A 27,635-nucleotide genomic window follows, 5' to 3' on the forward strand; every position below is an offset into this window, starting at 1 on the left:
AATAAAATCGAGTAGGAAATTCGTCGAGCTCGGGAATCGAACCCCGGTCTTCGGCGTGCGAGGCGAGCATGCCATCAACTCCGCCATGCCAGCGCGATGGTTTGGAATGAACAAAGGCGCGTCTAGTGAGTACGGTGTCTTCGCTCACTCCCATCCTCCTCCCTTTCCTCCTGGCGAGGTTTAGGTGTCCACCGAGATATGAGAGACAGATTTCCTTTCCTCAAAAAACAATTTACCGACGAGCGAGGCATACAACCGAATGGGCGATGGCGTTCTATGGACTCTCTGGCAGCGTTCAAAGACGCTGTCGCGTTCCACTCTTAGAGGTGAAGCTTAACATCTTAACCACACATCAATGACCACACTTTAGGTCAAAAAAGTGCCTCCATGAATTTTGACGGCTGTCCATCGAGATATGCGAGACAGTTACTGCGTAATTTCCTTTCCTTAAATACAATTTTCATTTTCTTCATTACGGGCCCTCTTTGTCTTCTTTCACTTCCACTTCCTCCCTTCCTCTACGGTGCGGTTAAGGTGTCCACCGAGATGACAGAGAATTACTGCGCCATTTCCTTTCCTCAAAAATCGTTGCGTTTAAAGGTCAAGGCATCGCGCCGAACGGGTGGTCGCGTTCTCTTGACTGCCTGGCAGCGCTACAACACGCTGTCGCGTTCCACTCCTAAATGCGAAGCATAAGCGTAATTAATCGGTAGTTAATTAGTATTCAGACACTAATCAGTAATTAACCATTAATTAGTGGTTTGTCATCACTTAGTAATTAGTACTCAATTATATGTGACGCCACCAGTGCCACAGAAGCAGCGAAAGTGGTGCGGAAGATGCTTTCGCCTCTACGCACTTTAGACAGTCAAAGTGCCCCCTGAATTTTACAAACCTTGTTGCTGAGATAAGGGCGTGTGGACCGGAAGTTAGACGGTTGAGTGTTCATTGTTTCACCTACTCGTAACTAACTGTTATAGTAAAAATTTCAAAATCTTAATTCACGCTAGTAACGACTTCAAGCAAGATTTCAGGCACGTGCAGCTTCTGTTAGAGACGACGGGGTCGTGCGCCAGCTTTACAAGTTAATAATGAACCTAGCGCAAAAAACGGACGAGGTAACGAAGAGAGAAACGAGATATTCACGAGCGCTTATCTGTCCACTCGTCTGTCCCTCGTCTGTTTTTTTTTGCGCTGACTTCTTCACAACATGCATCACCAACTAACCAGGCAGCTTGCTCTCCTGAAAAATGAACCTAGCTGATTTTCTTTCGACTTTATGTATGTGAGTCCCAGAAAAAAGCAGCGATCTCTGGAGCAAAATAAGTTTTTGCCAAAATAGTTATTTCAAGTTGAGCGTTTAATCTTCGCCTTAAACAGCTAAGTTTCTTCATTGCCTTATTGTAAACACGTGTTACATGCTCGTTCCACTCAACATAAAATGTAATTATTTGTCCCAAGAACTTGCTGCTGGCCTCGATAGATAAACAGTGGTCGTTAATGCTACAAGCAAATGCTAAAGGGTTCTCATTGCGTACAATACCTTTAGCAACGCTCTTTTTGAGATCAATGTTCTCCTTCCATTTCGAGCATGAAAATTGTATTGTGAATAGCGGAGCGTTCAAAATTGCCTCAAGATTTCAATTCCCTATTTCACGGTAGTAAATCCATCATCTGCAAAAAGCTTGATGAATCACTGAGTCATTCATCTTCATCATCAGCCTCAATACGTCAAGCGCAGGGGCAAAGGCCTCGCACACATCTCTCCATTAACCTTACCCTGTGCAAGCTGCGGCCACCCATCCCCGCAAACGTCTTCATTTCTTCCGCCCACCTAACTTTATGCTGCCCCCTGCTGCGCTTGCCTTCTCTTGTTAGCCCCTCCGTTACCCTTAAGGACCAGCGGTAATCTTTCCTTTGCATTATATGCCCTTTGTTGCCATTTTTTTTTGTGGACAAGTATTCATTTGTCGCCAGACTTACTAGTGTTAAATTTCTGGACTTTTTTCTTTTGTTTGTGTAGCCTTTTTACTTTGCACTGTTTGTGAAATGCCCCTCCTGCTAGGACCAAAGCATTGGCCTGCAATATGGTTAAATAATAAATAAGGCTTTATTTACAACAAAAAGTAGGGGGTCATCAGGCATATAATGCTGTTATTGGCAACTTGAGGGTATTTGATGGCCGTACTGGGTAGCAGCACAAAAGCAAGATGGAAAAAAACACTTATTCAGGCATTTTTATGCATGGCAATCTGCTTTAACCTAATTGTGTTTTTGTGCATTGATATACGGTCTATTTTATTGCTACGCAATACCTTTCGGCTCATTTTAGACTAACATAGCCAATAAAATTTATTAAGCAAGCATACAGGAAAAAACACTGATCAACAATGAAAGTTCAGTTAACAACATTGTTTGCTGAATAATTATTATGACTTACACAATTTTCGCGTGTCTGCTGTCTGTTCAAAGTGCTTAAGTCAAGATTTTCCTGTAGATTTCACGCAGAAGGAAGGAAGGAAGGGAAAACTTTATTTACATTAATGGTTTTTCCTGCGGTTTGGGGTCATCTTCAGAGACGTCTTGGTTCTACCCCCAGGAGCCTTCTCTGTCGAAGTCGTCCGCCTCTAATCAGTGGTCGGTTGCCCTCAGTCCAGGGCTCCGCTGGCCACTGCCGCCCGTTGAGCTCGCTGCACCAGACCTTATTGGTCTTCACAGCGGTCGCCGGACAGCAGAGTCTCCCACTGCTCCGCACTCGGGTTTTGTATTTTGGGGACCACGTGTATGTTTTGGCAGGCCCATGTGATGTGGTATAGAGTAGGTTTTTCGTCGCACCAGGGACATTTGTCCGTGTATATCGTAGCGTGCATTTTGTTTAGTATATGTAGGTTTGGGAAAGAGCCTGTTTCTCTCCTCTCTCCTGTCTCCAAGTGACAGCTTCCTCTCTGCTGAGAGATTTGTGCGGTGGGGGATATCGCATTCTTCTGCCTCTATATTTTTGTAGTATGGCCGAATATTCCCTGGGTGCTGGCGCGAGTTCGGCGGTCTCGTCGGATGCTCGGAAAGTAATGTATCCTCCAGCTATCCTGTCGGCCTCTTCGTTCCCTGCCACCCCCGTGTGCCCCGGTACACACACAATTTTGTGTGGGATCTTGTCGTTTTGTTCTTCCTGGTTTTTAATTCTGTCGCTCGCTGCGAGGAGTATACGGAGCGCGTGACGACCTATCCTGCCATTCATGTAATTTGGGCAGGCTGTTTGAGAGTCCGTGAGTATTGTTAGTGACCGCCCGGTTCTATAGCCCTCCGCCACCGCTAGAGCAACGGCTACTTCCTCGGACTCTGCGGCTGTGCAGCCTCTGATAGACGCGCTGGTCATTTCGCGTAAAGATGAATCGACCACCGCCGCTACAGCGATTTTGGTATCTCCTCCTCTCCAAGACGCGTCTGTATACACGGTCGTGGCTTGAGGAGCGTATGTTTTCTCAATGAATTCGGCCCTCGCTTCTCTTCTGCCTCGATGGAGGTTGGGATCCATGTTTTTTGGTATTGGAGCTACCTTGAGGGTCTTGCGAAGCTCGTCGGGGATCGTTGCCGTCCTCGACATTTCTCGCATCTGCTCACGGTATCCGACCCTCTGCAGGAGCGCTCTTCCTGTCGTTGTTTGCAACAGCCTGAGTTTTTGTGACTCAAGCTGCGCCTCTCGTAGCTCCTCAAAGGTGTTGTGTAATCCCAGGGCCATGAGTTTTTCTGTAGACGTGTTGCGTGGTAGTCGGAGCGCTGTCTTATACGCTTTGCGTAGCAGGGCATCCGCTTGTTGTATTTTATTTTTGTTGAGGCACTGGTAGGGTAGGCTGTACGTGATTCGACTAACTACTAGGCGTCTGACTAGTTTTAGTGTGTCTTCTTCTCGCATGCCATGTCGCCTGTTGGTGATGCGGGTGATCATGCGTGCGACTTGTAGCGTTGTTGCTTTCAGTAGGGTAAAAGTGTGAGTACTGCGCTGGTTGGATAGAACCCACATGCCCAAAATTCTTATTGTTGTCTTTTCGGGTATGGGCGTCCCTTCTAGGTAGACGTTGAGTTTTAGGTCCTCGTTGATTGGGACGGTCCGGTTTTGCTTGCCTCTCCAGACTCTCAGCAGTTCCGATTTCTCGGTCGAGCATGCGAGTCCTCTTTCTGCGAGGTATTGCTCTACACAAGAGGCCGCTTGCTGTAGCCTTTCTTCCTTCTCTCCGAGACAGCCCGTGTTTGTCCAGATTGTTATATCGTCAGCATACATTGCATGCCTGATGCCTTCGATGTTCTCTAGTTTTCGAGCTAGGCCTACCATAGCTATGTTGAAGAGTAGGGGTGAGATAACTGACCCTTGGGGTGTTCCCTTGTTTGGAGTGCGAATTTTGTCCGATCGAAGGTCTCCTATGCCGATGGTGGCAGTTCTATCGGGCAGGAAGGCTTTGACGAAGCCGTGGATTCTGCGTCCGCAATCCAGGTTGTCTAGGCCCGTAAGGATCGCTTCGTGGCTGACGTTATCGAATGCCCCCTTGATGTCCAGGGCCATTATGACATTTTCTTCCGTCCGAGGTACGTTTCGCAGGACATCTTGTATTTGGAGGAGAACGTCCTGCGTCGAGAGCTTCGCTCTGAAGCCGAACATGGTATGTGGTGCACAGTCGTTATCTTCCATGTAATTTTGAAGTCTTAAAGTTACAACCCGTTCGTAAAGCTTGCCAAGGCACGACGTGAGTGATATGGGCCTGAGGTTTTCAATTTGTAGCTTTTTACCAGGTGTAGGTATCATTATTGCTTCGGCGTGTTTCCAATCTTCGGGAACCGTCTCCGCCTCCCAATGTTTGTTAAGAAAGCTGACGAGCTCTTGTATGAGGTCGTCGCTCAGGTTGCGGATTAGGGCGTTGTCGATTCTGTCCGCTCCGGCTACCGTGTTTCTGGTGGTGTTTCTTATGGCCGCGTAAACCTCTTCCACAGTTATGGGGCGGTCGAGTTTCTCGTTTTCGGCTCCTCGATACGTTCCTTGGTATCGCGGGGGATTTTGATCGCCAAAACATTTTTCTCGTGCCTTCTCCAGTAGGGCGATGTCTGATCCCTCGAAGGAGTGGATGAATCTGTGGATGGCTTTATTGTTTTCTGATTTTATTTTCGTCGGATCGATTAGTGCTCTTAAGAGATTCCAGGTTCTGGCTGTGCCTATAGTTCCCCTAAGCGAGTCGCTGAGTTTTTCCCAATTTTGTTTCGCGAGTTGCATCGCGTATTCTTCCGCCTTTGCCGTAATTTCTGCTATCTTTAGTTTTAGTTTCCTGTTGTGTTTTTGCTTCCGCCATCTTTTGGTGAGGCTACGTCTCGCTTCCCATAGTCTGAGGAGGTGGGCGTCTACTTCGGGCGTTGCTGTCGTTCTCCTTAGACTTTTTGTGCATCGTAGTCGTGTTTCTCTCAGCATGCCGCTCCATTCCTCCAGTGATTGGATACCGCCTTCAGATTTGTTGCAAGCCCCGCGAAACGCGCTCCAGTCAGTGATTTTCGCCTGTCCAATCTGGCGTCTTATGGTGTCGGATGCTATTCGTGTCCGGAGGATAAAGTGATCGCTGCCGAGATTTTCCATCATGTTTTCCCACTGTGACTCCCTGCTCTTCCTTACGAAGGTGAGGTCCGGGCATGTGTCCGTGCTCACGCTATTCCCGATTCTCGTGGGGGTCGCAGGATCTGTGATTAGACTGCAGCCAAAGTATTCCGCTACTTCCACTAATGTTCTTCCCTTGATGTCTTGTTTCTGGTATCCCCAACTCCTGTCCATGGCGTTGAAATCTCCTACGATGATGAGCGCATTTTCTTTGGCCAGCTTGTGCGCTCCATAAAACAGTTCGAAGAGTTTGGCTTTTCTTTGTCTCGGCGGGCTGTACACATTCAGTAAGAACGTGCTGCGTCCCTTTCGCTTCTTCGGAATGAGTTCAACAAGCGCGTGTTCAATGTCGGTGTCGGCGATGGTATCGTGCCTGATGGCGGTAATGGTTTTGCTGACTAGGACGGCCGCTTTACCTTCGTTTTGACTCTCGTAAACCTCGTACCCTTGTAAGGTCGGCTTGATTCCAGTCTCTTGGAGCGCAATTACATCAGGAGGTGTGAGTTGTGTGTTTATATATTGTTTTAAGAGGGCCTGCTTTTTGCGGTAGCCTCTGCAGTTCCATTGCCAAATATCTAAGTGTTCTTGTTCTTGCCGATACGTACTGATCATGTTTACGCGTTACTGCTGTTGCCTTGTTCGTTTGCGAAAGCTGTTAGCGCTGGACGGTTGTACGCCCTTTCCCTAATGTTTTCGGTATGTTTTTGGTTTCTAAAAGCGCTTCTGATCTCTGAGATCTGCCCTTGGAATTGCACTTGCATCTGTTGCATTTGCGACTGGATTTGCTGCATCATATCCTGCATCATCTGCTGCATCATCTGTTGCATTCGTGTTTCAAGGTCTCCTTCGTTCGATGCCTGTGGTCGTCGTTTTGGAAGGGCTCTAGTCGTGTCGAGTTCCCGCTGTTGTTCCTTTAGTGTTTTTGTGAGTTCCTCAACTTTGCGTTCGAGCTCGTTTTGTTTGATTCGAGCGAGTTCTAGCTCGCGTCTGAGCGCATCGCTGTTCGCGTCCTTCGGTTCTGTGACGCGACTGTCTTTGTTGTTTGTGTTGTTTATGTCACTACCCTTCCCTACCGAGTGCGAAGCAGTGGTAGAAGCCCAGCTCACCTTGCTGCCGCTTGTCTGGGAAGGCTTCTTCTTTTTCTTTTTCTCTTGCTTCTCCCCCTCCTGTGGGCCGGCTGGTGGTAGAGGCGGGAAGGAGTTGGACCTCGATCGGCTCCTCGATGTCTCTCCCTCTGAGCTGAGCCATCGCTTGGGTGGTCGCCCGCGTTGGTCGCTCCGTCTTCTTCCTCCTGTGGGTTTTGGCCTCGCTTTTTTCAATCTCTCTCGGCACTCCTTGGATCCAGTCCGGTGTGCCTCGCCACAGATTATGCACTTAGGCGCGCACTCGTGGTCGTCGGGTGGGTTCGAAACTCCGCACAGTCCGCACACAGTCCGCACACGCAGAAGTCAAAATATTCTCAAGCATAGAAGCATTCACCAGGGCAACTTCATTTTTTTTATCTTGCATCCAGTACTTGCTTCCTAACAGCAACTGGTTCAAGAGGTATTTGCACCTGTATTCCATATTCACACCGTAAAACAGCGCGCTTACACGGGACGAAGAAAGAAGACACGCACACACACAGCGCTATGTGTGTGCGTGTCTTCTTTCTTCGTCCCGTGTAAGCGCGCTGTTTTACGGTGTGATCATGTACCAACTGGCCCGGCAACTATCCTTAATGTATTCCATAGGCTGCGCAGTTAGTCGCTGAATTGGTACAAGCTTCCTCATCGTGAACCAATTGGGATGGTTTTTCAAGCAAACCAAGCGCAACCTCTTTTGGAAAAGGCAGAGAACAGTATTTTGGAGTTATGGACCCGGTCGAATGCTTTAGCAAATTTGGGAATATTCAACTTGGCTTTCTCTTTCTAGACCTGTTGGTAAGTCGTGAACTGTTCCTACTAGCCGAAAACCGGCCCAGAAACTCGCAGGAAACCATGCTAAATTTCGCGAATTATCGTTAAGAAGACAGGGATATTTGAAATATAGGTGATCGACGGATTTTGAGCATGCGCTTGATGAAAACTGGCCTGCATGGTGTGACGAGGGACTCCTTTTGGATTTATGTTATGCAAATGACTATTGCGCATTGCCACTAAGTGGACAGTTCCCCGGTTGAGAGTCATTTGTCGAATATTCAAGTGATACGACTGAGCCTACTGGGAGTGAGAACGGAAGGGGAATCTGAAGCAGCGCCTTACACATTTGACACAATAGCGTTAATGGGCCCCTTGATCCCCTTTGCGTGTTACTTCGCTGACGGGGACACTATTTTTTCTTTCAACATCGCCACCATCAAAAGCTTGACCATGCTCAGTGCAGGAGAAGGACGTAGCAGAACTTTTTGCTGGTCTAGTTGGTCCATTCTGACATTAGTGAAAACAGCGCGAAAGAAGAAGCCCGAAGGCGAAACAAGATCCCTTTGAGATTCCGCTGACTTTTAGCCTTTTCACCCTGTTATGTTTTTATCGCTTTTATGGCTGTTTACACCATGTGACATTAACTGTGCATATTCACTGAGTGTAGCTTTCATTTTGTTACTATCCCTTTTGAGATTCAGTTCACTGTTAGCTTTATCACCCTGTTTTGTTTTTGTCGCTTTTATGGCTCTTTGCACCATGTGACGTTGACTGCATCTGACTATATTTGCCACTGCCTTCCTATATATTGCGCGAGTTTCGCTCAATAAATTCAGTTGTCAGTCAGCGCTCTTTCCTGTCACTTCCTCGTTTCGCCTTCGGGCTTCTTTTTTCGCGCTGTTTTCACTAATGTGAGAAAGACCTCTCCAATGTTTCTCCCGTAACCCTCACCTCTGCCAGCCGTGGCCACCTCATCCACGCATACTTCTTAATCTAGCCGCCAACCTAACTTTCGCCTCCCCCGCTAGGCTTGCCTCCTCTAGTTATTCAGGCCGTTACTGTGAAGTTCACTGAACTTTCTGCGGCGCCATCCAGTCTCTAGCACAGTGCACGGAGCCAGAATTTGACATGTGTACCTGTCCCCGGTTGAAGGGTGACCGAATTCATGGAACCGCGGACGCACGCGGACGCACGCGGACGCACGCGGACGCACGACGCGACGCACGTCGGTGGCTGCTCTATTGTTGCAGGCGGCACCGTCGCCAGAACGCTCGTTCTGTCTCTGTCTTGCCTCCCCACCACAGATACTTTCTAGCGCGCAGCTTTCTACAGTGCAGTGTTTGAATGCCTGCAGTCGTCGTGTTTGTGGCCAGTGGATGTTTTTTTTTAACCTTCTCGCTTCCCTGCGGATTACTGTGAGGACGCAGGTGTACGGTGGACGATCAGTACGCGATACAGCGCCGATGGGTCTATGATCGTACGATACTCAGAAGAGGCCCATCGTTAAGGCCGGTTCACATGCAAGCGACTGAGCGATTGAGCGGCGCGTCGCTGCGAAAATTTCCAACTTGTTGAAACCTCGCCGCTCGTCGCAGCGACGACTCAAAACAGGTTTTTCCGTCGCGGCGGCAGATTTCGCTAGCATATTCGATTCCATGTGAAACAGGCTTTAAGCTGTAGTCGCCACTGGACGGTGGACCCCTCAGCGACAGCTTTCTTTTTTTTATGTAAGGAACCTTCAGTGATTGTTCCCGTGGCATAGGTGTGTCCCGTTTGCACGCGCGCGGAGAGGGAAACGAAGAGGAAGGCAGAGGTTCGGAACGCAGAGAGTTCAGTGCTGTCTGTATGCGTGCTCGGAACCTCTCATTTCCCAAATAATTGATTAGCTAACATCCTTTCCCCAGTTTTTGATTGGCTGTCCCTTTCCTTAACCATCGATTGGTGAGAAGTGTCACCTGTTTTATTATTGGCTGCTGTCCCCGCCAAGGGCAGAGACAGAAGGCTTAAAAACGGAACGCTCTTGGTTAAGGAGGCTGATTTCGTGTAATCAACGGTTCAGACATGTTGTACATACTTTTCTCCTTGGTTGTTTCTTCTTGTTTATTTATGTGTAAATAAATAGCCAACGTTCTTGTCCCGCCGTCGAGTAATGTGATTGTTTGTGAGTCCGAACCATCAATCCATCAAGAAATCCGATTTCATCATCATCAAATGTTTCCTCACATCTCCAATGAAGGGAGAACTCAACTGTTACCCTGAAGACCTTCGGTTTTCTTGCATGCGCTTTGCAGGACTTGCCAAACAGCATTTCTTCTTAAAATATTTTGGGATGCCCTTAATCACCCTTCTGCCAGACCAACTCAGCTTTCTTTCGGTGCGTTCATGTCGCACCTGCCATTTTGCTTTCCATATCTCCCCGCGTTGTTCTCAATATAAAAGGGCCATTCATGATCTGAGGGTTCCTGCCAAATCTGTTCCAGCCCATCGTTATTATTCTGTTATTTCCCGAAGAAAACATAGCGCCAAGGAACAAACGAGGGTTAATGACATCCTGACATCTTTGTCGAAATAAAGAGGAGGAAATGGGCTTGGGCAGGGCATGTAATGCGAAGGAAAGATAAGCCCTGGTCCTTATGGGTAACGTGGCGAATTCCAAGAGATGGCAAGCGTAGCAGGGGACGGCAGGAAGTTAGGTGGGCGGGTGAGACCAAAGAAATTCGCTGGGCTAGGGTGTCTACAGCTAGAATGGAATGGGACAGGGTTCTTTCGAAAGATATTGTTGAGGCGTTTGACGTGCCGCGGGGGTAGTCATGTTGATGATTATGTCGGTTGCGTTGCAATTATTGATTTCCTTTGACAGCTCTGCTCGTTCTTTCTATCTAAATGGTTATAGCTCTTCATGCTTTCGCGCTGCTTATTGAGTTCTTTCGTATCCGAATGGAACTTTCCATATCATTCCTAATGTCCTTCTTCCAGCTTCTGTCGCGCTCTCCCTAATAATATCTCTGAGATTATTGTTCTCTATTGTCAAAATTCGTGTCCCCAGATCAAGCCGAACATCTGCTACGCAGCGGGATTATGAATTCCTCTTCTTTCCCACTTTCTCGTATATCGTTGATGGGTTTCGCTTCAGAAGTTTTGTTAATTTAGAGGTTTAATCTAGTCTGATTTCGGACATTACCATCCTATGGTCGTTAATTCGGACTCTTCCGAGTACTTCCACATTCTTCAGGATAAGGCTACGTTCGTTTTCCGTTTCCAGAAGAAGGTATTTACGATCATCAACTTATTTCTAGCTGCGAACTCTACTAATAACTCACACGCTATTCCTAGAGCTTATGTTATAGTCGCCCACTATTTGGTATAAATCCTGCTTCTTGTCTTCCTTGACATTGAAGTCGCCGGTCAGAAATATGTACTATGTGCTTATTTTGCTCATTGCCAATTCCTTGTCTTCACTGAAGCCTTCGACGATCTGGCCAGCATGGTGTGATGTAATCGCTTATTCCGTTACCACCTTAAGTTTGCATGTACCTTTTATACCAGTTTGTACTAGCTTGTACGACCACGCTCGTCCTGTGCTTGTGTTCTTCTCTTATTGTCGTAGTTTTAGCGCAATAAAACATGGCTTATGTCCCGTAATTAATCTACCATCAGAAATAGGTTTGCCAAGAGCTAAATATCAGCTTTCCCCACCGAAAAGGACGTCACGCCTCAACCATTCCACAACCGTACGCCCGTGTCTTGCAAGGACGAAACTCTCAAACATCCTTTTTTTCTACATACCGCTTAGCAATGGAAATGCTTGCCGTTATATTATGTTGAATGTGCGGAGAGTGCTATGTTTCAGAGCTCTGCAAAGACTCCGCTCCTGTAATCTCACCGGCTTGGGCAGCGGCGCTGCCTTAATTGCTTTGAAATAAACAAATAAGTAAAACCTAATTTGGTCTGTTTATGCACTCAGCTTATATTTTTCTGGAGTAAACTTTTGTTTTTGCACTTTCCTGTTGTACTGTTTTTTTACTGTATTGTACTGTATTTTTCTGCTCCATTGTATTCTATTCTAATATATTTTTTCTTCACTGTTCTGTATTGTATTGCATTGTACTGAAATTTGTTACGCATGTACATGTTAAGTGGCTGAGTGCCAACTTTGTGAGGTGCAAGAGCCATTGACAGGCCTTTCGAATGTAGCTCTTGCTCCCATTTCTGAACCAGAAAGCAGAAACAAATAAAAATGAAATTAGAAAAAAGCGTGGAAGGCGGGAAAGCGGCGGTAATCCGAAGCGAATGGACTGCCCGGGCCTGGAAGCCCGCACTCGCAAAACGGCGTAAAGGCGTGAGCCGCGAGGAGTATCGGGTGCAGACTGGGGAAGACAGTACAGTAGTATCGATCACGTTTATGTTTTGTGGGTGTTTAACATCTCAAAGCGACTCAGGCTAAGAGGTACTCCGCGCTGAAAAGCGCCGAAAATTTCGACAACCCGGGGTTATGCACTGACATCACCAGAGTACATGGGCCTATAGTATTTGCCTTCACCGAAATGCCACCGCCACGGCTGGGATCGAGCGCGCGCCTTTCGGGTCAGCGGCCGAGCGCCATAACCACTGAGCCACCGCGGCGGCTCGTTGATCTTCACCGCCTCAGGGATTTTTTTTCCAAGGCCTATATTGCATTCTAACGCTGTGACAGAAATATGGTGGTGCTTTAGTGCCTAGAAGCATTTTGTTTCGGCACAGCCTGATGATGCCTTCCTTCTGCCGCTCTCTTTTTCCCGTCCCCCGCCGCGGTGGCTCAGTGGTTACGGCGCTCGGCTGCTGACCCGAAATACGCGGGTTCGATCCCGGCCGCGGCAGCCGAATTTCGATGAAGGCGAAATTCTAGGGACCCGTGTACTGTGCGATGTAAGCAGTGCACGTTAGAGAACCCCAGGTGGTCGAAATTTCCGGAGCCCTCCACTACGGCGTCTCTCATAGCCTCAATCGCTTTGGGACGTTAAACCCCAATAAACCAATCTTTTCCCCGTCCAGGAAACACAACTTTTACAACGCGCTAAGCCTCTCTTGCAAAATCAGGCGGGGCTTGTGGGGGGCTGAGGTGTGAAGGATAGATGCATGCGCTTCTGTTCCATCATGACTCCCGCTTTATGCTGATTTGCGTCACCGGCCGCTTTGCTCTCACACAGAAACCATTAGGTGCCCACGACATCGTGTTCGCTAAGATAGACAGAGGGTATCTCAGGTCTACTTATGCAGAGTGGAATGGATCTCTTTTTATACAGAAGCAGGGCGTATGTATTGGGTCTTGCATCGCCCCTATCCTGAACGACCTCTTCTTGGCCATGCGTGACAGAAAAGTAAGCAAAAAGATTGCAAATTCGCCGGTGCTAAAGATATTCAGATTTGTAGATGATTATCTAATTTTTCTCGACTGTCCCGACAATTCTTTCATGACCGAAGTTTCCAAAGTACTAGCCATTTTTAGAGAGTCTTTTCATCCCCTCGTATTAACGTATGAAGTTCCGGAAAATAGCTGTCTTCGCTTTCTTGAACTTAAGCTGCACTTCTAACCCGATCACGTATGCTGGATCTTCAAACCAAGGGCCAATAAGCCACTTTTATCGTATGAGTCAGCGCATTCGTAATTGGTCAAACGAAACATTATCCAGGCCACCTTCAATTATGCATTACTCAAGTCCTGCGAGCACAGTATCGAGACCAGTTTCTTTAACCAAGCGCGGAGGCTTCTCAGTTCTGGGTACCCGGCCTTACTCCTGTCCTCAGTTGCTCAGAAAATGTTGAAAACGAGGCAAGGAAAGAACCTAACCTCAAGGGAAGGGCAGAGTCGCAATAAAAAAGGTAGCTGTAATACCCTACATCCACCAAGTATCCCACAATCTCAAAAGAATTGGAAAAAGGGCAGGGGTAGACGTTATTTTCTCTGCTCCTCACCGTCTTTCTCGATTCTGCAGATGGGTCAATGGCTCTGGGGAAAAAATTCCAGACTGCACAGTTAAGCATCGGGATCCGTTCGTAGCATGCTCGTCGGGCGCTGTCTATTCGATCCCTTTACTTTGCGGCAGGAAGTACGTCGGCCAAACAGGCCGATGTATGAACAAGCGGTTACTAGAGCATAAAGCTAATGCTGAGGATAAAAGGTCCGGTAATTCGGCCATCCACTGCCGTGATTGCAGGCTTTGCCGACGCATCTCCCCCACTTTAAAGGAAACGGATATTCTGGCGAAAAACTTAAGTCAACTGACCCGAGAAATCATTGAAGTAACAAGGAAATCATTGATGCAGCCACTGTTACCAAGCTAAAAGATGAGTGCGTTAGCACACCGTCAGTTGCCCTGTTAGACAAAGAGTGTTCATTCCTCTCTGCTTCGATTTGATACAGTGCATTCTTTTGGTTTCATCCCATGATGTTTTGTTGGAGCCCACTTTTTACGATGTTTTCCATCTTAAAATTTTCTGCAAAAACTTCTCTGTTATCTCACCTTAGGTTTTTTTTACGATTCACTGCTTGTTTTTAGAGATCTGTTGTCTGTTCAATTTCATTTTTTAGTCACCACCTTTCCTGCTTGTTTTTATACTCATCGGCTTCCGAGGTTTTTGCTTTTAGCTGTTTTAACGCTTTTAATTCCGTCATCTTTCAGCCGTGCCGAATTTTTACATCTTCCGCAGGCTTTTCCTGCACCTTTTATGCTCCAGTCTGTTCATCTTTTAGTGCCTTTATCTTTGTCACCTTTCATCGTCATTTGTTGAGCCGTGTTGATTGATGGCTTCTTCGGGATCTTTTTAGAATTTTTTTGGAATTGTTTCTTTACGCTCCCTGCCTTTGTTCCCTCGTTTTTTTTTCATTCCAGCCTTCCCCCCTCCTCCTTTTTTTGTCGCTTGTTCTGGCTGCGTTATTGTTTCAGTGACGATAAGAATAGTTGGTATATGTGTTGGCTCTTTCCGTGCTCCCACTTTGCTGATATTTGCGCGTGCGCATCATTCCCTACGGTTCTGTATAAAGGGTGCGGATCGGCTCCCTTCCGAAATAAAAGTTGTTAGTCAGCGCATTTGTATGTCCTTTTCGTTCTGGTCCTTTATCTGCAAGCGCTGTTTTTCTCAAGATGTACTCCAACCAACTCGCCCAGCAACACACCTTGATTTCGAAGAGGTTAAACTTAGCCATGAAAGCAGTTCTCGCCTCACAATGCGTCTGGGGGTCCCCTTGGGAATCCTGGGCTCTATACTGAATTTTCCTTTTCAATCAAACAGTTAGAGTAAACCAATGTAATATTGCGTAAACATAATTTACTGCTTCAAAGGAGGAATCAGAAAGTTAGGTGGGCAGATTAGAATAAGAAGAACGCTGGGATAAGGTGACCGGGCTGGGACAGAGATTTCGAGAGATAAGTGAGAAGCCTTTGTCCTGCAGTATACGTAGTCAATATGAATAATAGAAGGCTGGGCTTTCTTAGACCAAGCGTTGTATAACTGCAAGAAGCTACATTTTCTTAGAAGAATGGATAGTTGGGCGAGTTTGTATGTGTTGATTTTGGTGGAAAAAGCACGAACAGACGAAAGAGCGAAAACGAGGAAACGCACAACCGAGAGCTCACGCCGAACTACATTTTTTTATTGAGAAAAAACATCTCTATAGCTAAAAATCATACGACCCAAAAGTTCCAGCCCGCAAACCCATCGTGCAATTTTAGAGCCACATCGCACATCAATGGCTAGAAACCCCTGCACCCCGAGAACTTTTTTCTTTTTGGCAAATCTCTCTTCAGTGATGGTTCAACAGCGCAAACACACACAGACCAAGAAGGAGACAAGACACACACATAGCGCTGGACCTGTCCGACCCAGCTCAGCGCTATTTGTATGTCTGTGTCTCCTTCTTGGTCTGTGTGTGTTTGCGCTGTTGAACCATCACTCTGAATCTACACCAACTAGCCAAATCTGCAGTTCTCGTCAGTGCCCTGGTGTAGGGGTTTTTAGCCATTGATATATCATGTGGCCCTAAGATTGCATTGTGGGCATGTCTGGTGGAACTTTTGGGTCATGTGATTGCTAGCTATAAATATGTTTTCTTCTTCTCAATAAAAAATGTAGTTGCGAATCAGCGCTTGCTTCTGTGTTTACTACACTCTTAGAGAAAAGGTAGTAGTACTTACTAACTTTGGGGTAGTAACTGGTTGTCACATATGTTACTACCCTGTTAGTAACTGCAGTTAGTAACGGGGAGGTTAGCAACAGTTACTAACCCATTGAGTTAGCAACGGCTGCTACCCGCAGTTAGTAACGGGAAGCTAGTAGTATTTACTAAGAAAATGAATAGAAACTCGCATATGCCGCTAGGTTCTTCGTACGGTGTGCTGGCGTGGCTTGTTAAATTTGTGCGTACTCGAAAAATAAAAAAAGCTTCGCTGTCAGTTTGACTAATTACGGAATCCAGACAGAGCTATCAGAGCGTGCTGGCAGTATATCACACAGTTAGGCTTAAGCTTACCGCGCATTACATGTAGAAATTATGCGAGATTCAACAACCTTAGCACAAATCACAAAGCATCACAAATCACAAATCAGGAAGAGTCGCACTCGCGCACTGCGCGTTCACATGTAGAGAAATCTTTCTCAGGCTTATATACTCCGTAAATCAGGCTCGCATATACGGCCTAGTTGCTCGTACCGGTTGAGCTGAGATACCAGCTTTAATTATGAAGTTGATATTGTTGAAACAGCTTAATCTACCTAACCTCATGCCCCTGCAGAAATGTTTAATTACAAGACCAATTTATTGGCATGACAGTCTGCGTCAGTTACATTCTTTGACATTATTTTGACTCTATTTTGGGGTAAAAGGAACGGTTACTAACTAGGTAGTAACTGGCGACCACAGTTAGTAAAAAGGTAGCAAGGGCTACTTTTACTAACTATATTTTGAAGAGGGTAGTAGTAGTCAGCAAAAAGTAGTAAAACGAAGTCAGAGTTAGTAACTGCTGCAGTTACTACCTTTTTACTACCCATTTACTAACTTTTTACTAACTTTTTTTAAGAGTGTAGTTCTCGGTCCTTCGACCGTTAGCGCTTTTTCTACCCAAAATGATTAGCTTTTCTTTAATCGTTTACGCTCAGCTCTGTCTGGCTTTCATCAAGCGAAGAAAACGATCAACTAAAGAAGAGTAAAACTTCTTGTCCAGCGCAGGTCTCATAAGCTCCCACATGCTCTGCAATGGAATGTTTACGCAACTTACTTCCTAGCACACTTTTCGTGGTGTCACCAAACGAGAGTTTACAGTGCGCACTAAAACACTTTTTCTCATCGGGGAACACGCGATAATTTTCGACGGGTACGGAATAACTCCGAACTATGATTGTCGATTCGCGGTTAGATTGGCAGTTGCCACTGGAAGCGTGGGTGGTGGCCGTCGCAAGGCTTTATCGAAAAAAATATCACCTGAGGCTCAGTTGCCCTCGTGGCCCCGTGGAGGGATGAAAGTAAAGTGACGATGAATAACCACCGCCATTTCTCACCTGATGACTGTGGGCACGCAGGCGACGCTGGGAAGCTTCGAGGTAAATGGAGCGACTACGGAGGCTTCGGTGTGCGACAAAGATATGCCCACATCTGCCGCCTTCAGCGCCTGCACATTAACAATCTCGTTGAGGACCTGCAGTCAGCCGAATCGCTCGCGGCACAGCATCGAAGGAGTTGTGTTCCTTAGGACACCACTGCGTCCCTTAGGAAAAGCTGGCCGGCTTGTTTACAATTGTCAGTTTAAAGCACAACAACGCTTGCGCGCTGCTGTGCCCTAAACTTAAAATGCGAAAATGCGACCAGTGGAAACCCTAAAAGAAAATGCGACCAGTGGGAACCGAACCCACGACTTCGTAATTTTGTGTACATCGCTCTACTAACTTAGCTACGGCAGCGGCTGTCCAATCTTCTACATTTACTCAAGAAGAACTCTAGTTTGGGCTAGTTGGTTCATGATTCAACAGGAAAATGGCGCAAAAGACGTGGACAAAAGAGACAAACACGCTGGTCCTGTCGTGTTTGTCTCTTTTGTCCATGTCTTTTGCGCCATGTTCCTGTTGAATTCTACATTTACGCGCACTTATGTTGCGTGTAACCTAATCTTGAGACTGCCACCGTCGACCTTAGCGGCGGAGGTCCTGTATTACCTCAAGTGTTGCGTAGAACGCGACCGAACAGTAATCTGTTTGAGAACGCCCCTGTGCTACCTATGGCCATAACTGACTCCCTCGTTAAGCGATTGAGCGGACACGAGAAAGCAAATGAGGGCTCGTTAAGACATGTGAAAGAAGCAGTCACGCAAAAAATAGAAATCATACAGCTCTTAAACTTCTTTTATTATTTTTATTTCGTGGTGCTGATGTACTGGAAACTGATAGCCTAGGTATTTTATCACTGAAAGTAAACTTACGTAAAAAGCAGAAGGAAAGACAACAAGACATGCTAAAGCAGGTCTCTCCCTCAGACTCACTCGTCTATGTCTGTCCGTTATTTTCCTGTGCTTGAGAATTCGAGCGATACTTGGATTCTACACACACAGTTTTCGTCTCTTCGCCTAAAGCATGTTTCTCAACCTTTTCACGATTACTTTTGGCGGAAAATTATGGCTCAACGCATCAGTCAGCTCTTTCATGCAGCCCTGACACAGAATAGAGTTGGACATTTCCGCGCACTGTCCTTCGTAAACTGGCCAAAAGCACTTAGAAATGCGAAAATCTAATGCCTTGTATGAAATATTTGTCGAACAATTATTGATATATATGAATGCGCATTTCCTGAGGCAGTTATAAAGAGAGATATTCAGGAAAACTTTGCGCAGAAGCGCTTTTGTCCTGTCTGTTCTCCCTGCGTTTTGCGCGTTTTTCTGTGCGCCGTTTTTAAATGGGCAGAATAACACAAGACCGGACAGAGAAACACGCACACACACACGATCGCAAACTTGCAACTGTACTCTCGGAAACGATGCATCGCCTTATGGAGAAGGAAGGGCGCAAGCGTACAACAGCCAGAGCAACACGTGTGGGAAAAAAATATCTGTCTCACATATATTGTTGGACGCCTCAACCGCGTCGTAAGAGAAGGAAGGAAGGTGGCAGTGAAAGAAGAGGGAGAGAAAGAGGTGCCGTAGTGGAGGTCTCCGGAATAATTTCGACCACCTGGGCATCATTAACGTGCACTGACATCGCAGAGCACACGGGCGTCTCTTGAGTTTCGCCTCCATCGAAGCGCGCCGCCGCGGTCGGGTTCGAACACGGGTACTCCGGCCCGGTAGACGTGCACCTTACCACTGAGCCACCGCGGCGGGTCAGAACCCGGGCGCCTTCTGCGTTTCGCCTCCACCAACCAGCTATTTGCAGGTGGACACCGGCGCCACGAACATAGCGTGATTGAAGTGTCCACTGAATCAGGGAGCCAGTTATGCGCCTTTCCTAAATATGAGCGGAGTCTGCAACGTTGTCGATGCCAACGCCAATGAACCCAATGAACGCCGGCGGCCTATTGCCCTGGTTCTGCGCTTCTGCCAGAGCGTTGGTCGGTAGGTAGGTAGGAAGGAAGGAAGGAAGGAAGGAAGGAAGGAAGGAAGGAAGGAAGGAAGGAAGGAAGGAAGGAAGGAAGGAAGGAAGGAAGGAAGGAAGGAAGGAAGGAAGGAAGGAAGGAAGGAAGGAAGGAAGGAAGGAAGGAAGGAAGGAAGGAAGGAAGGAAGGAAGGAAGGAAGGAAGGAAGGAAGGAAGGAAGGAAGGAAGGAAGGAAGGAAGGAAGGAAGGAAGGAAGGAAGGAAGGAAGGAAGGAAGGAAGGAAGGAAGGAAGGAAGGAAGGAAGGAAGGAAGGAAGGAAGGAAGGAAGGAAGGAAGGAAGGAAGGAAGGAAGGAAGGAAGGAAGGAAGGAAGGAAGGAAGGAAGGAAGGAAGGAAGGAAGGAAGGAAGGAAGGAAGGAAGGAAGGAAGGAAGGAAGGAAGGAAGGTTGGTTGGTTGGTTTTGTGGGGTTTAACGTCCCAAAGCGACTAAGGCTATGAGAGACGCCGTAGTGGAGGGCTCCGGAAATTTCGACCACTTGGGGTTCTTTAACGTGCACTGACATCGCACAGTACACGGGCCTCGAATTTCTCCTCCAAAGAAATTCAGCCGCCGCGGCCGGGATCGAACCCGCGTCTTTCGGGCCAGCAGCCGAGCACCATAGCCACTGAGCCACCGCGGCGGCGGAAGGAAGGGAAAACTTTATTTTCACTAATGCTTATTTCTGGGGTTGGGGGCATCTTCAGAGACGTCTTGGTTCTACCCCCAGGAGCCTTCTCTGTCGAAGTCGTCCGCCTCTAATCAATGGTCGGTTACCCTCAGTCCAGGACTCCGTTGGCCACTGCCGCCTCTTGAGCTTGCTGTACCAGACTTTGTTGGTCTTCACAGCGGTCGCTGGACAGCAGAGTCTCCCATTGCTCCGCACTCTGGTTTTGTATTTTGGGGACCACGTCTATGTTTTGGCAGGCCCACGTGATGTGAAATAGAGTAGGTTTTTCGTCGGACCAGGGAAATTTGTCCGCGTATATCGTAGGGTGCATTTTGTTTAGTATGTGTAGGTTTGGGAAAGAGCCTGTTTGTAACTGTCTTCAAGTGACAGCTTCCTCTCTGCTGAGAGATTTGTGCGGTGAGGGATATCGCATTCTTCTGCCTCTATAGTTTTGTAGTATGGCCGAGTATTCCCTGGGTGCTGGCGCGAGTTCCGCGGTCTCGTCGGATGCTCGGAAAGTAATGTATCCTAGAGCTATTCTGTCGGCCTCTTGGTTCCCTGCCACCCCCGTGTGCCCCGGTACCCATACAATTTTGTGTAGGATCTTGTCTTTTTGTTCTTCCTGGTTTTTATTGCTGTCGCTCGCTGCGAGGAGTATACAGAGCGCGTGACGACCTATCCTGCCATTCATGTAATTCCGGCAGGCTGTTAGAGTCCGTGAGTATTGTTAGCGACCACCCGGTTCTATAGCCCTCCGCCACCGCTAGAGCAACGGCTACTTCCTCGGACTCTGCAGCTGTGCAGCCTCGGAGAGACGCGCTGGTCATTTCGCGTAAAGACGAATCGACCGCCGCCGCCACAGCGATTTTGGCGTCTCGTCCTCTCCAAGACGCGTCTGTATACACGGTCGTGGCTTGAGGAGCGTATGTTTTTTTCCATGAATTCGGCCCTCGCTTCTCTTCAGCCTCGATGGAGGTTGGGATCCATGTTTTTTGGTATTGGCGCTACCTTGAGGGTCTTGGGAAGCTCGTCGGGAATCGTTTCCGTCCTCGTCATTTCTCGCATCTGCTCGCTGTATCCGAGCCTCTGCAGGAGCGCTCTTCCAGTCGTTGTTTGCAACAGCCTGAGTTTTTGCGACTCAAGCTGCGCCTCTCGTAGCTCCTCAAAGGTGTTATGTAATCCCAGGACCATGAGTTTTAAGGCGGAAGCCTTTAATGTCTCATCGTTGTAAGCAGCAGTTGTCGACAGAAATGTCACGCTTTTCAATTGGTCGAAACGGTCGTGACGTCACAGTGCGCGAATTTCAAACGGGTCCTATAGTACTTTGGCTAGTAACCATGCAACCAATTGAAGGGATCGTATAGTGATGCTTCAAGTAAGTGGGACTGAGCTTAGTTAATTGCATAATTACCCAATTAGCCTAATTAACTTTTCTAGCCAGGCAATATAAATAAAAAAAATTTCTGCCTCTCCCGTAACCGAGAGTAGAGTAAGCATGAAATGTTTGCGGGCCTAATGTCATCTCGGTGGACGCCCGAACCGCACCGTACAGGAAGGGAGGAACGCCACCACCCGTTCAGCGCGATGTCTTGCCATTTGAACGCAAGGTTTTTTGAGGAAAGGAAATGGAGCAGTAATTCTCTGCCATTTCGGTGGACACCCGAACCGCACCGTAATGGAAGGGAGGAACGCCACCACCCGTTCGGCGCGATGCCTTGCCCTTTGAACGCAGCGCTTCTTCCCCGGGCCCCTGTGCGCCTGCGCGGCTTTGGTTCGATGCGCGAAGCCCCTAAGAGATCACGCATGACAACGAAGTGTATCGTGGCATTTATTGCTTTTTGCACGCGTTATTAGAAATCGGAAATTATAATTCCGTGCATTATCAAACACACAGCGACTGATATCTTGATAAACATTGAGAAGGCACTGGCAGCAGTTATTTTTTGTCTCGTTTGGAGACCAACCGGCGCTTGCATGCCGGTCGCGTAGGAGGGCTTAGAGAGTCTCGTTAAATCTCGTTAAGTCGCGTACGGTGCCCGGATGTTCTCGTTTCAGAGCCCGGATGACTGGAATTCAGTGCCCGGATGAGTGGATTTCAGTGCCCGGATGATGGCTCTCGGTCTCGGCTTGACGTCACCACACTGCCGACAACGGGAGCTAAAAGCATTTCATGCTTAAAAAAACAGCGAGCGCATGGGTACAGCTAATATTGCATCAAAGGTAGGCAGAAGCAAAGTCATACCAGAACTCAGCGGAAATGTCCAGAAACAAAAAACAACAAAAGCGGGTTATCTGTCGCTCTTTTTTTTTAACGGGGCTACCGATACCTTACTCACGCATTCTTCCGCAGTACGAATCTCGAGGCCTCCACAATTTCTCGGGCCAGCCTCCCGGAAGCTCGCCCAATAACAACCGCAGAACGGGGGAGAGGACGGCATCGCTGTTTGTTCTTCTTATTCTTGTCAATGTAGTGCTTGCATTTAAGGCAATAATATGACAGGTTCGAGCCGCCATTTGAGCTCAGGGAATTGGCATGCTCCCAGAGCCTATCATTCAGACAGCGCCCTGTCTGGCCTATGTACACAGACTCACAGCTGAGTGGAACCTTGAAACCCTGTAAGCAGCCAACAAACTACGCATCCTTCCGGCCCCCCACCCTACTGAGCTGCGTAGGTAAGCTTATGGAGAGAATGATCTGCAAGCGCATCATTGTGTTCCTCGAAGGCCGCAATTAATACCCCCAGGAAATGAACGGTTTCTGATCAAATAGGTCGGCGACTGATGTCATAGCCCTCAACTCATTACTCGAAAATTACCTTCATGTCGGGTGCATCCCGACTAACGTTTCTTTTGACATCAAGGCCGCTTTGACTCTCTCTTTCACCATGCAATTCTCGCAGCCCTGGCCAGTCTTGACCTCACAGGAAAGCTGTACTAAAGGATTAGACATTATGTAGAAGAATGACAAATTTCATGACCCCTCCAAATCGTCCAACACTCTTCCACTCACGCCGTGAGCGTGCCTGAGGGAGTCTTGCTCAGCCCTCTCCTGTTCAATATTGCCCTCATACACATAACAAGAAACCTTCCGCGAGGGATACACATAACGATTCTTGCCGATGATATCGGCATCTAGAGCGCGTCACGCTCACGCTATACTAGTGTCGCAAACCCCCGCCTTTACGGTCAACAGAGGCGCGGGATCCCCTTTGCGGTTACCCGTCGTCCCGCTATGAAGTTTGAGTACACAGTTAAAAGTTGGGCCGGTCAACCCGCGAAGCACGTGTGTCGATGTGGGATTGAGGAATACATTCACAAGAAAGTCACCGTTCTTTCAAACATTTGAATATTTACAACTGGTAGTCCAAATTACACTGCATAGTAATCAAACAAACAAACAAAAAAAACGCGACAATGAACAAACACCGCGATAAAAGCAGAAGATAACGATAGCGAAGTAAATGTTACAGATATAGTAAGTAGGGGCAACAGCTGCATAGAACAAAAAAGCTAAATACTAGCCAGATCGAGGTTTAAACAAAAGGCGAAAACAATGTTGAATTGACCGACCGTCTTTTGCACAAAAAAAAGGGAGTTCTCACGGCTTTCTTGTTCGGTGGAGCGTCGTAGTTGCAGAGTTCAGTAGCGAAGGTCGTGCCAGACGAGGAAGAGCGAAGTGTTGATCGCGGGCTCGGCGAATAAAAAAAATTAACACTTTCCCCGAACGAACGGCCGTTTGAGTGACACGAGAGGCTGCACCTCCCCAGAGCGCACTGCCAGGGCGGGCGGCCGTCTCCCTTTTTTATTCCCTCTCCGGGTCGAGCGGCGCCCCATCGTCCGGACGAGCGCCGTCCGGTCACTGCTCCGGAGAATCATGTCGAGGCATGCTCGGAGGGGCGGTGAGATCAGCTTATTGTGCTCTGTGGGAAGGAGAATAAGAACCTGTTCTCCCGGTTTGAGGGAGCGTTTGCGGCTCTTGAGGTTGTAGTAGCGGCTGTAACGCTCTCCTGCGCGCTCCAGCTCTTCGTGGGTGAGTTTACAGGTATTCTCCAGTCTGTCCCGTAGAGCAAGGACGTACTCGTACGTAGTTCGCAGCTCGCTAGGGATGGCTGCATTAGTCCAAAGCTCCCAAAGTACAGCAAGAGGCCGACGCACATTTCGCCCATATAAGAGTTCGAATGGGGAAAAGCCGAGGCTTTCTTGTGGTACTTCCCTGTATCCTGTATGCAAACAGGAGTGGAGCCAGGTAGCGGTCCCAATAGGTCGCTCTCCTAACACATGCGCTTTAGCATCTGTTTAAGCCTGCCGTTAAACCGTTCGACTAGGCCATTCGCTATCGCGTGGTAGGGAGAGGTAAGCAGCTGTTTTACCGACAACAACCGGCTAACCTCTTTCATTATTTCGGACGTAAAATTAGTGCCCCTGTTACTCAGGACCTCTCTGGGCACTTGAACACGGGAAAACATTTCGACAAGCGCTTCGGCTACCCTTTCGGTCTCGACGCTAGGAAGTGCGACTGCATCAGGGTACCGAGTGGCATAGTCCACCATGGTCAGGATGTATCGATTGCCTTGAGTGGACTTTGGATTGAGTGGGCCAACAATGTCGATCGCCCCCTTCTGAAACGGGGTCTCAATGACAGGAACTCGGACCAAAGGCGCTCGTGGAGTGTGACCTTTCGGAGTTGTGAGCTGGCATAGATCGCAAGAGGCAACGAACCTCTTAGCGTTAGCCCGCATTGCCGGCCAGAAGAATTCTGTCTGCAGCTTCAGTATAGTTTTCTTCACGCCTTGGTGACCTCCCATCAACCGCATCATGTGCCAGCCTGAGAATGGCTAATCGTTACTTCTGTGGTACAACAACTTGCGTGTACTCCATGCCAGACTCGGCGAAGTATTTCCTCTGAAGGATGCCGTTAGCAACGAAAAACTGGTGACTGCCCTTTCCCTTTTTCCCTCGCGGCGGGCTCACGCGATCAAAGCACGGGCGTAAGGTCACGTCATTCTCTTGCTCTTGAACCAACTCTTCGTGGCATACAATAGGGAGGCCTTGCAAGACTTTAAGCTTTTTCAGAGTTTTATCCCTGCAATCCTGCGCTCTAGTCACTACCGGGCAAGCTTCAGTGGTACCCGAAAGGGGCGCGGTACTCTCGGCGTCAGGTGCTAACTCTCCAAAGTTTACTTCAGTGGACTTCGTAGTCTCGCTTTCTTTTGTCTTGTGCCAGTCTGGATCGGGGTCGTCTGCTGGCCTACCACCTTCCACATTTCCCAGCACCAAATCGTACCGGGGATTCTCCATGCACTTAGCGCGGAGTCGTCCCTTAAAGTACGGGGTGTCGACATCGACCCAAGCTTCTGGGAGCCTTGTGACTGAGTGGTCAAGTAAGTAAACTGGAGACTTCGTATCGGTGATATCTTCCTTCCGTACCAAGTCCTTCCTTACCACCACCGTGTTGCAGCTTGTATCTCTCAGGACTCGAACTGCTCGGCCCCAAATCATGCCGGCTACGACAGGTAAGCATTCCCTAGCTACGCATTCCTTACTGGTGTGACCGGCGTTGATGACGGGGATCTTCCCTCCGTGCTTCAGTTCTAGGTATCCGTTCTCAATGCACATTGCAGCGGACTCCCGATTTTCCTCTCTCTGTTTTGAGGCCCCATTTGCCCAGCATCTCTAGCTGGGATGACCTGGCTTGCCGCATTTGTGGCATTTCTTGGGCTGTCCTGATTCGTCGGAGGAGGCGGCCCGGGAATTTTCTGGGCGGTGTCCCGGGCGCGCAAGAATGAAACATTTTTTTTTACCTTGGCTCTTCTCGTCCGATGACTGAAGCTGCGTTCCCTTTCTCTCGGGATTCTTGGAGATGGCGTTTTCTGCCCTATCTTTCCGGGCGCTTCGCTTTCCGAAGTTCGGCCAGCCATGGGCCTCCACAAACTTTTCTGCCCTTGCTACTGTTTCCGCTAAGGGTGCGTGCTTCTTTTCTTTCAAAAACATCTGTAGCGGAGTGGCGCAGTTAGACAGGAACTGTTCCCTTAGAATCAGGTTCACGAGATCTGCGTACTCTTTCCTAGTATCGGACAGCTCTATCCATCTGTCTAGGAAGTTCCGGAGGCGCGTCAAGAATTGTGAACACGTTTCCTCGTTCCGGCGACTAGCAGACCTGAATTTTTCTCTGAACTCTTCCTCTGACATACGGAAGCGAATCATGAGTGCCTGCCGGCGCTTAGTGTAGTCCAAGCACTCGGACGCAGACATGCGACTATAAACGCTGAGCGCTTCGCCGCTTAAACAAAGACTAAGGGCCGTCGCCCACTGGCCGCGAGGCCAACTTTGTCTCCGCGACGCGCTCGAAACGCCTGATGTATAAGCGTCAAGATCGTCTCTGCCCTCATTAAAAACCGGCATCAGCTTGTGCGGGCTTACGCGGTCGGGCCGAGCAACTTGACTCTCCCCTGTTGTTACGGACCTTGTCTCTCCATTGCTACTATCGTCAGTTCCCGGATTATTCGATAGTTCTCCTCGGAGCATCAGTAACTCCTTTTCCTTCTCCATCTCCGCCATCCGGAGATTAGACAGTTCTTGAGCTTTCTGCGACTCTAGTTCTGCCTCCTCTCCGCCGCGCACGTTACTCATTGCGTTCTTCCCTGCGACGAGCTCGCTCCTGTTCTACACATTTGAGCAGCTCTTGACCCTGAAAGCCAAAAGTTCGGCCAAACTCAACAAGTCGTTCCAACTCTGCTTCGGCCATCTTAGGTGGGAAGCGCTAGGACTCAATACTAAAAAAAAAATTACCTACTCCTCTCTCCTTCACCGATACTTGGTTGACCAGTCCTGTTCGCGGACGCCGATTATGTCACAAACAATTATGTCAAAACTTCCGCCTTTACGGTCAACAGAGGCGCGGGATCCCCTTTACGGTTACCCGTCGTCCCTCTATGAAGTTTGAGTACACAGTTAAAAGTTAGGCCGGTCAACCCGTGAAGCACGTGTGTCGGTGTGGGATTGAGGAATAAGTTCACAGTAAGTCACCGCTCTTTCAAACAATTGAATATTTACAACTGGTAGTCCAAATTACACTGCATAATAATCGAACAAACAAACAAAAAAAACGCGACAATGAACTAACACCGCGATAAAAGCAGAAGATAACGATAGCGAAGTAAATGTTACAGATATAGTAAGTAGGGGAAACAGCTGCACAGAACAAAAAAGTTAAATACTAGCCAGATCGAGGTTTAAACAAAAGGCGAAAAGAATGTTCAATTGACCGACAGTCTTTTGCACAAAAAAAGGGAGTTCTCACGGCTTTCTTGTTCGGCGGAGCGTCGTAGTTCCAGATTTCAGTAGCGGAGGTCGTGTCAGATGAGGAAGAACGAGGAGTTGATCGCGGGCTCGGCGAAGAAAAAAAAATGGCCTTGCTTAGCTTATAGTTAAGCCTAGGATGCGAAGCATAAGGCCGCCGGCGGAGGCTGCGCGTCCGCAAGCGAGCGCACGAGTTGAGCCCCAGCTTTCACAGCTGTTGTGACGTCATATCACGTGGTGCGCCGATGTAGGTCAAGTGGTAGCTACGCGGCCGCGCGCAGCGCAGCAAGGAAGAGCTCAGTTGTGCGGCTAGTATGCTTCGCATAAAAAATAACACTTTCCCCGAACGAACGCCGTTTGAGCGACCCGAGAGGCTGCACCTCCCCAGAGCGCACTGCCAGGGCGGGCGGCGGTCCCCCTTTTTTATTCCCTCTCCGGGTCGAGCGGCGCCTCATCGTCCGAACGCGCGCCGCCCAGTCGCTGCCCCGGAGAATCATGTCGAGGCATGCTCGGAGGGGCGGTGAGATCCCGTAATTTCCGCGGCTCA

The 27,635-nt window shown here is 48.3% G+C and overlaps 1 protein-coding gene across 19 annotated transcripts in view; it reads right to left on the reverse strand.

Annotated features, from left to right (window-relative positions):
• Positions 1 to 27,635, reverse strand: part of LOC149325704 (polyamine-transporting ATPase 13A3-like) — a 783,814-nt gene that overhangs the window by 192,392 nt on the left and 563,787 nt on the right. For 15 of the 19 annotated variants that reach the window (XR_016286323.1, XM_089563621.1, XM_089563626.1 and 12 more), the window contains one exon: positions 17,065 to 17,174. The exons of the other annotated variants lie outside the window; for them this stretch is intronic. Coding sequence is in view for 14 of the 15 variants with exons in the window: in XM_089563621.1 (XP_089419747.1) it covers positions 17,065 to 17,174 (110 nt within the window). In the remaining variant the exon portion in view is untranslated. The remainder of the gene's footprint in view (positions 1 to 17,064; positions 17,175 to 27,635) is intronic. 19 annotated transcript variants of the gene reach the window in all.

The sequence above is a fragment of the Amblyomma mixtum genome, chromosome 10 (assembly GCF_055824585.1).
Source record: "Amblyomma mixtum isolate Tamu chromosome 10, ASM5582458v1, whole genome shotgun sequence".
Taxonomy (NCBI): domain Eukaryota; kingdom Metazoa; phylum Arthropoda; class Arachnida; order Ixodida; family Ixodidae; genus Amblyomma; species Amblyomma mixtum.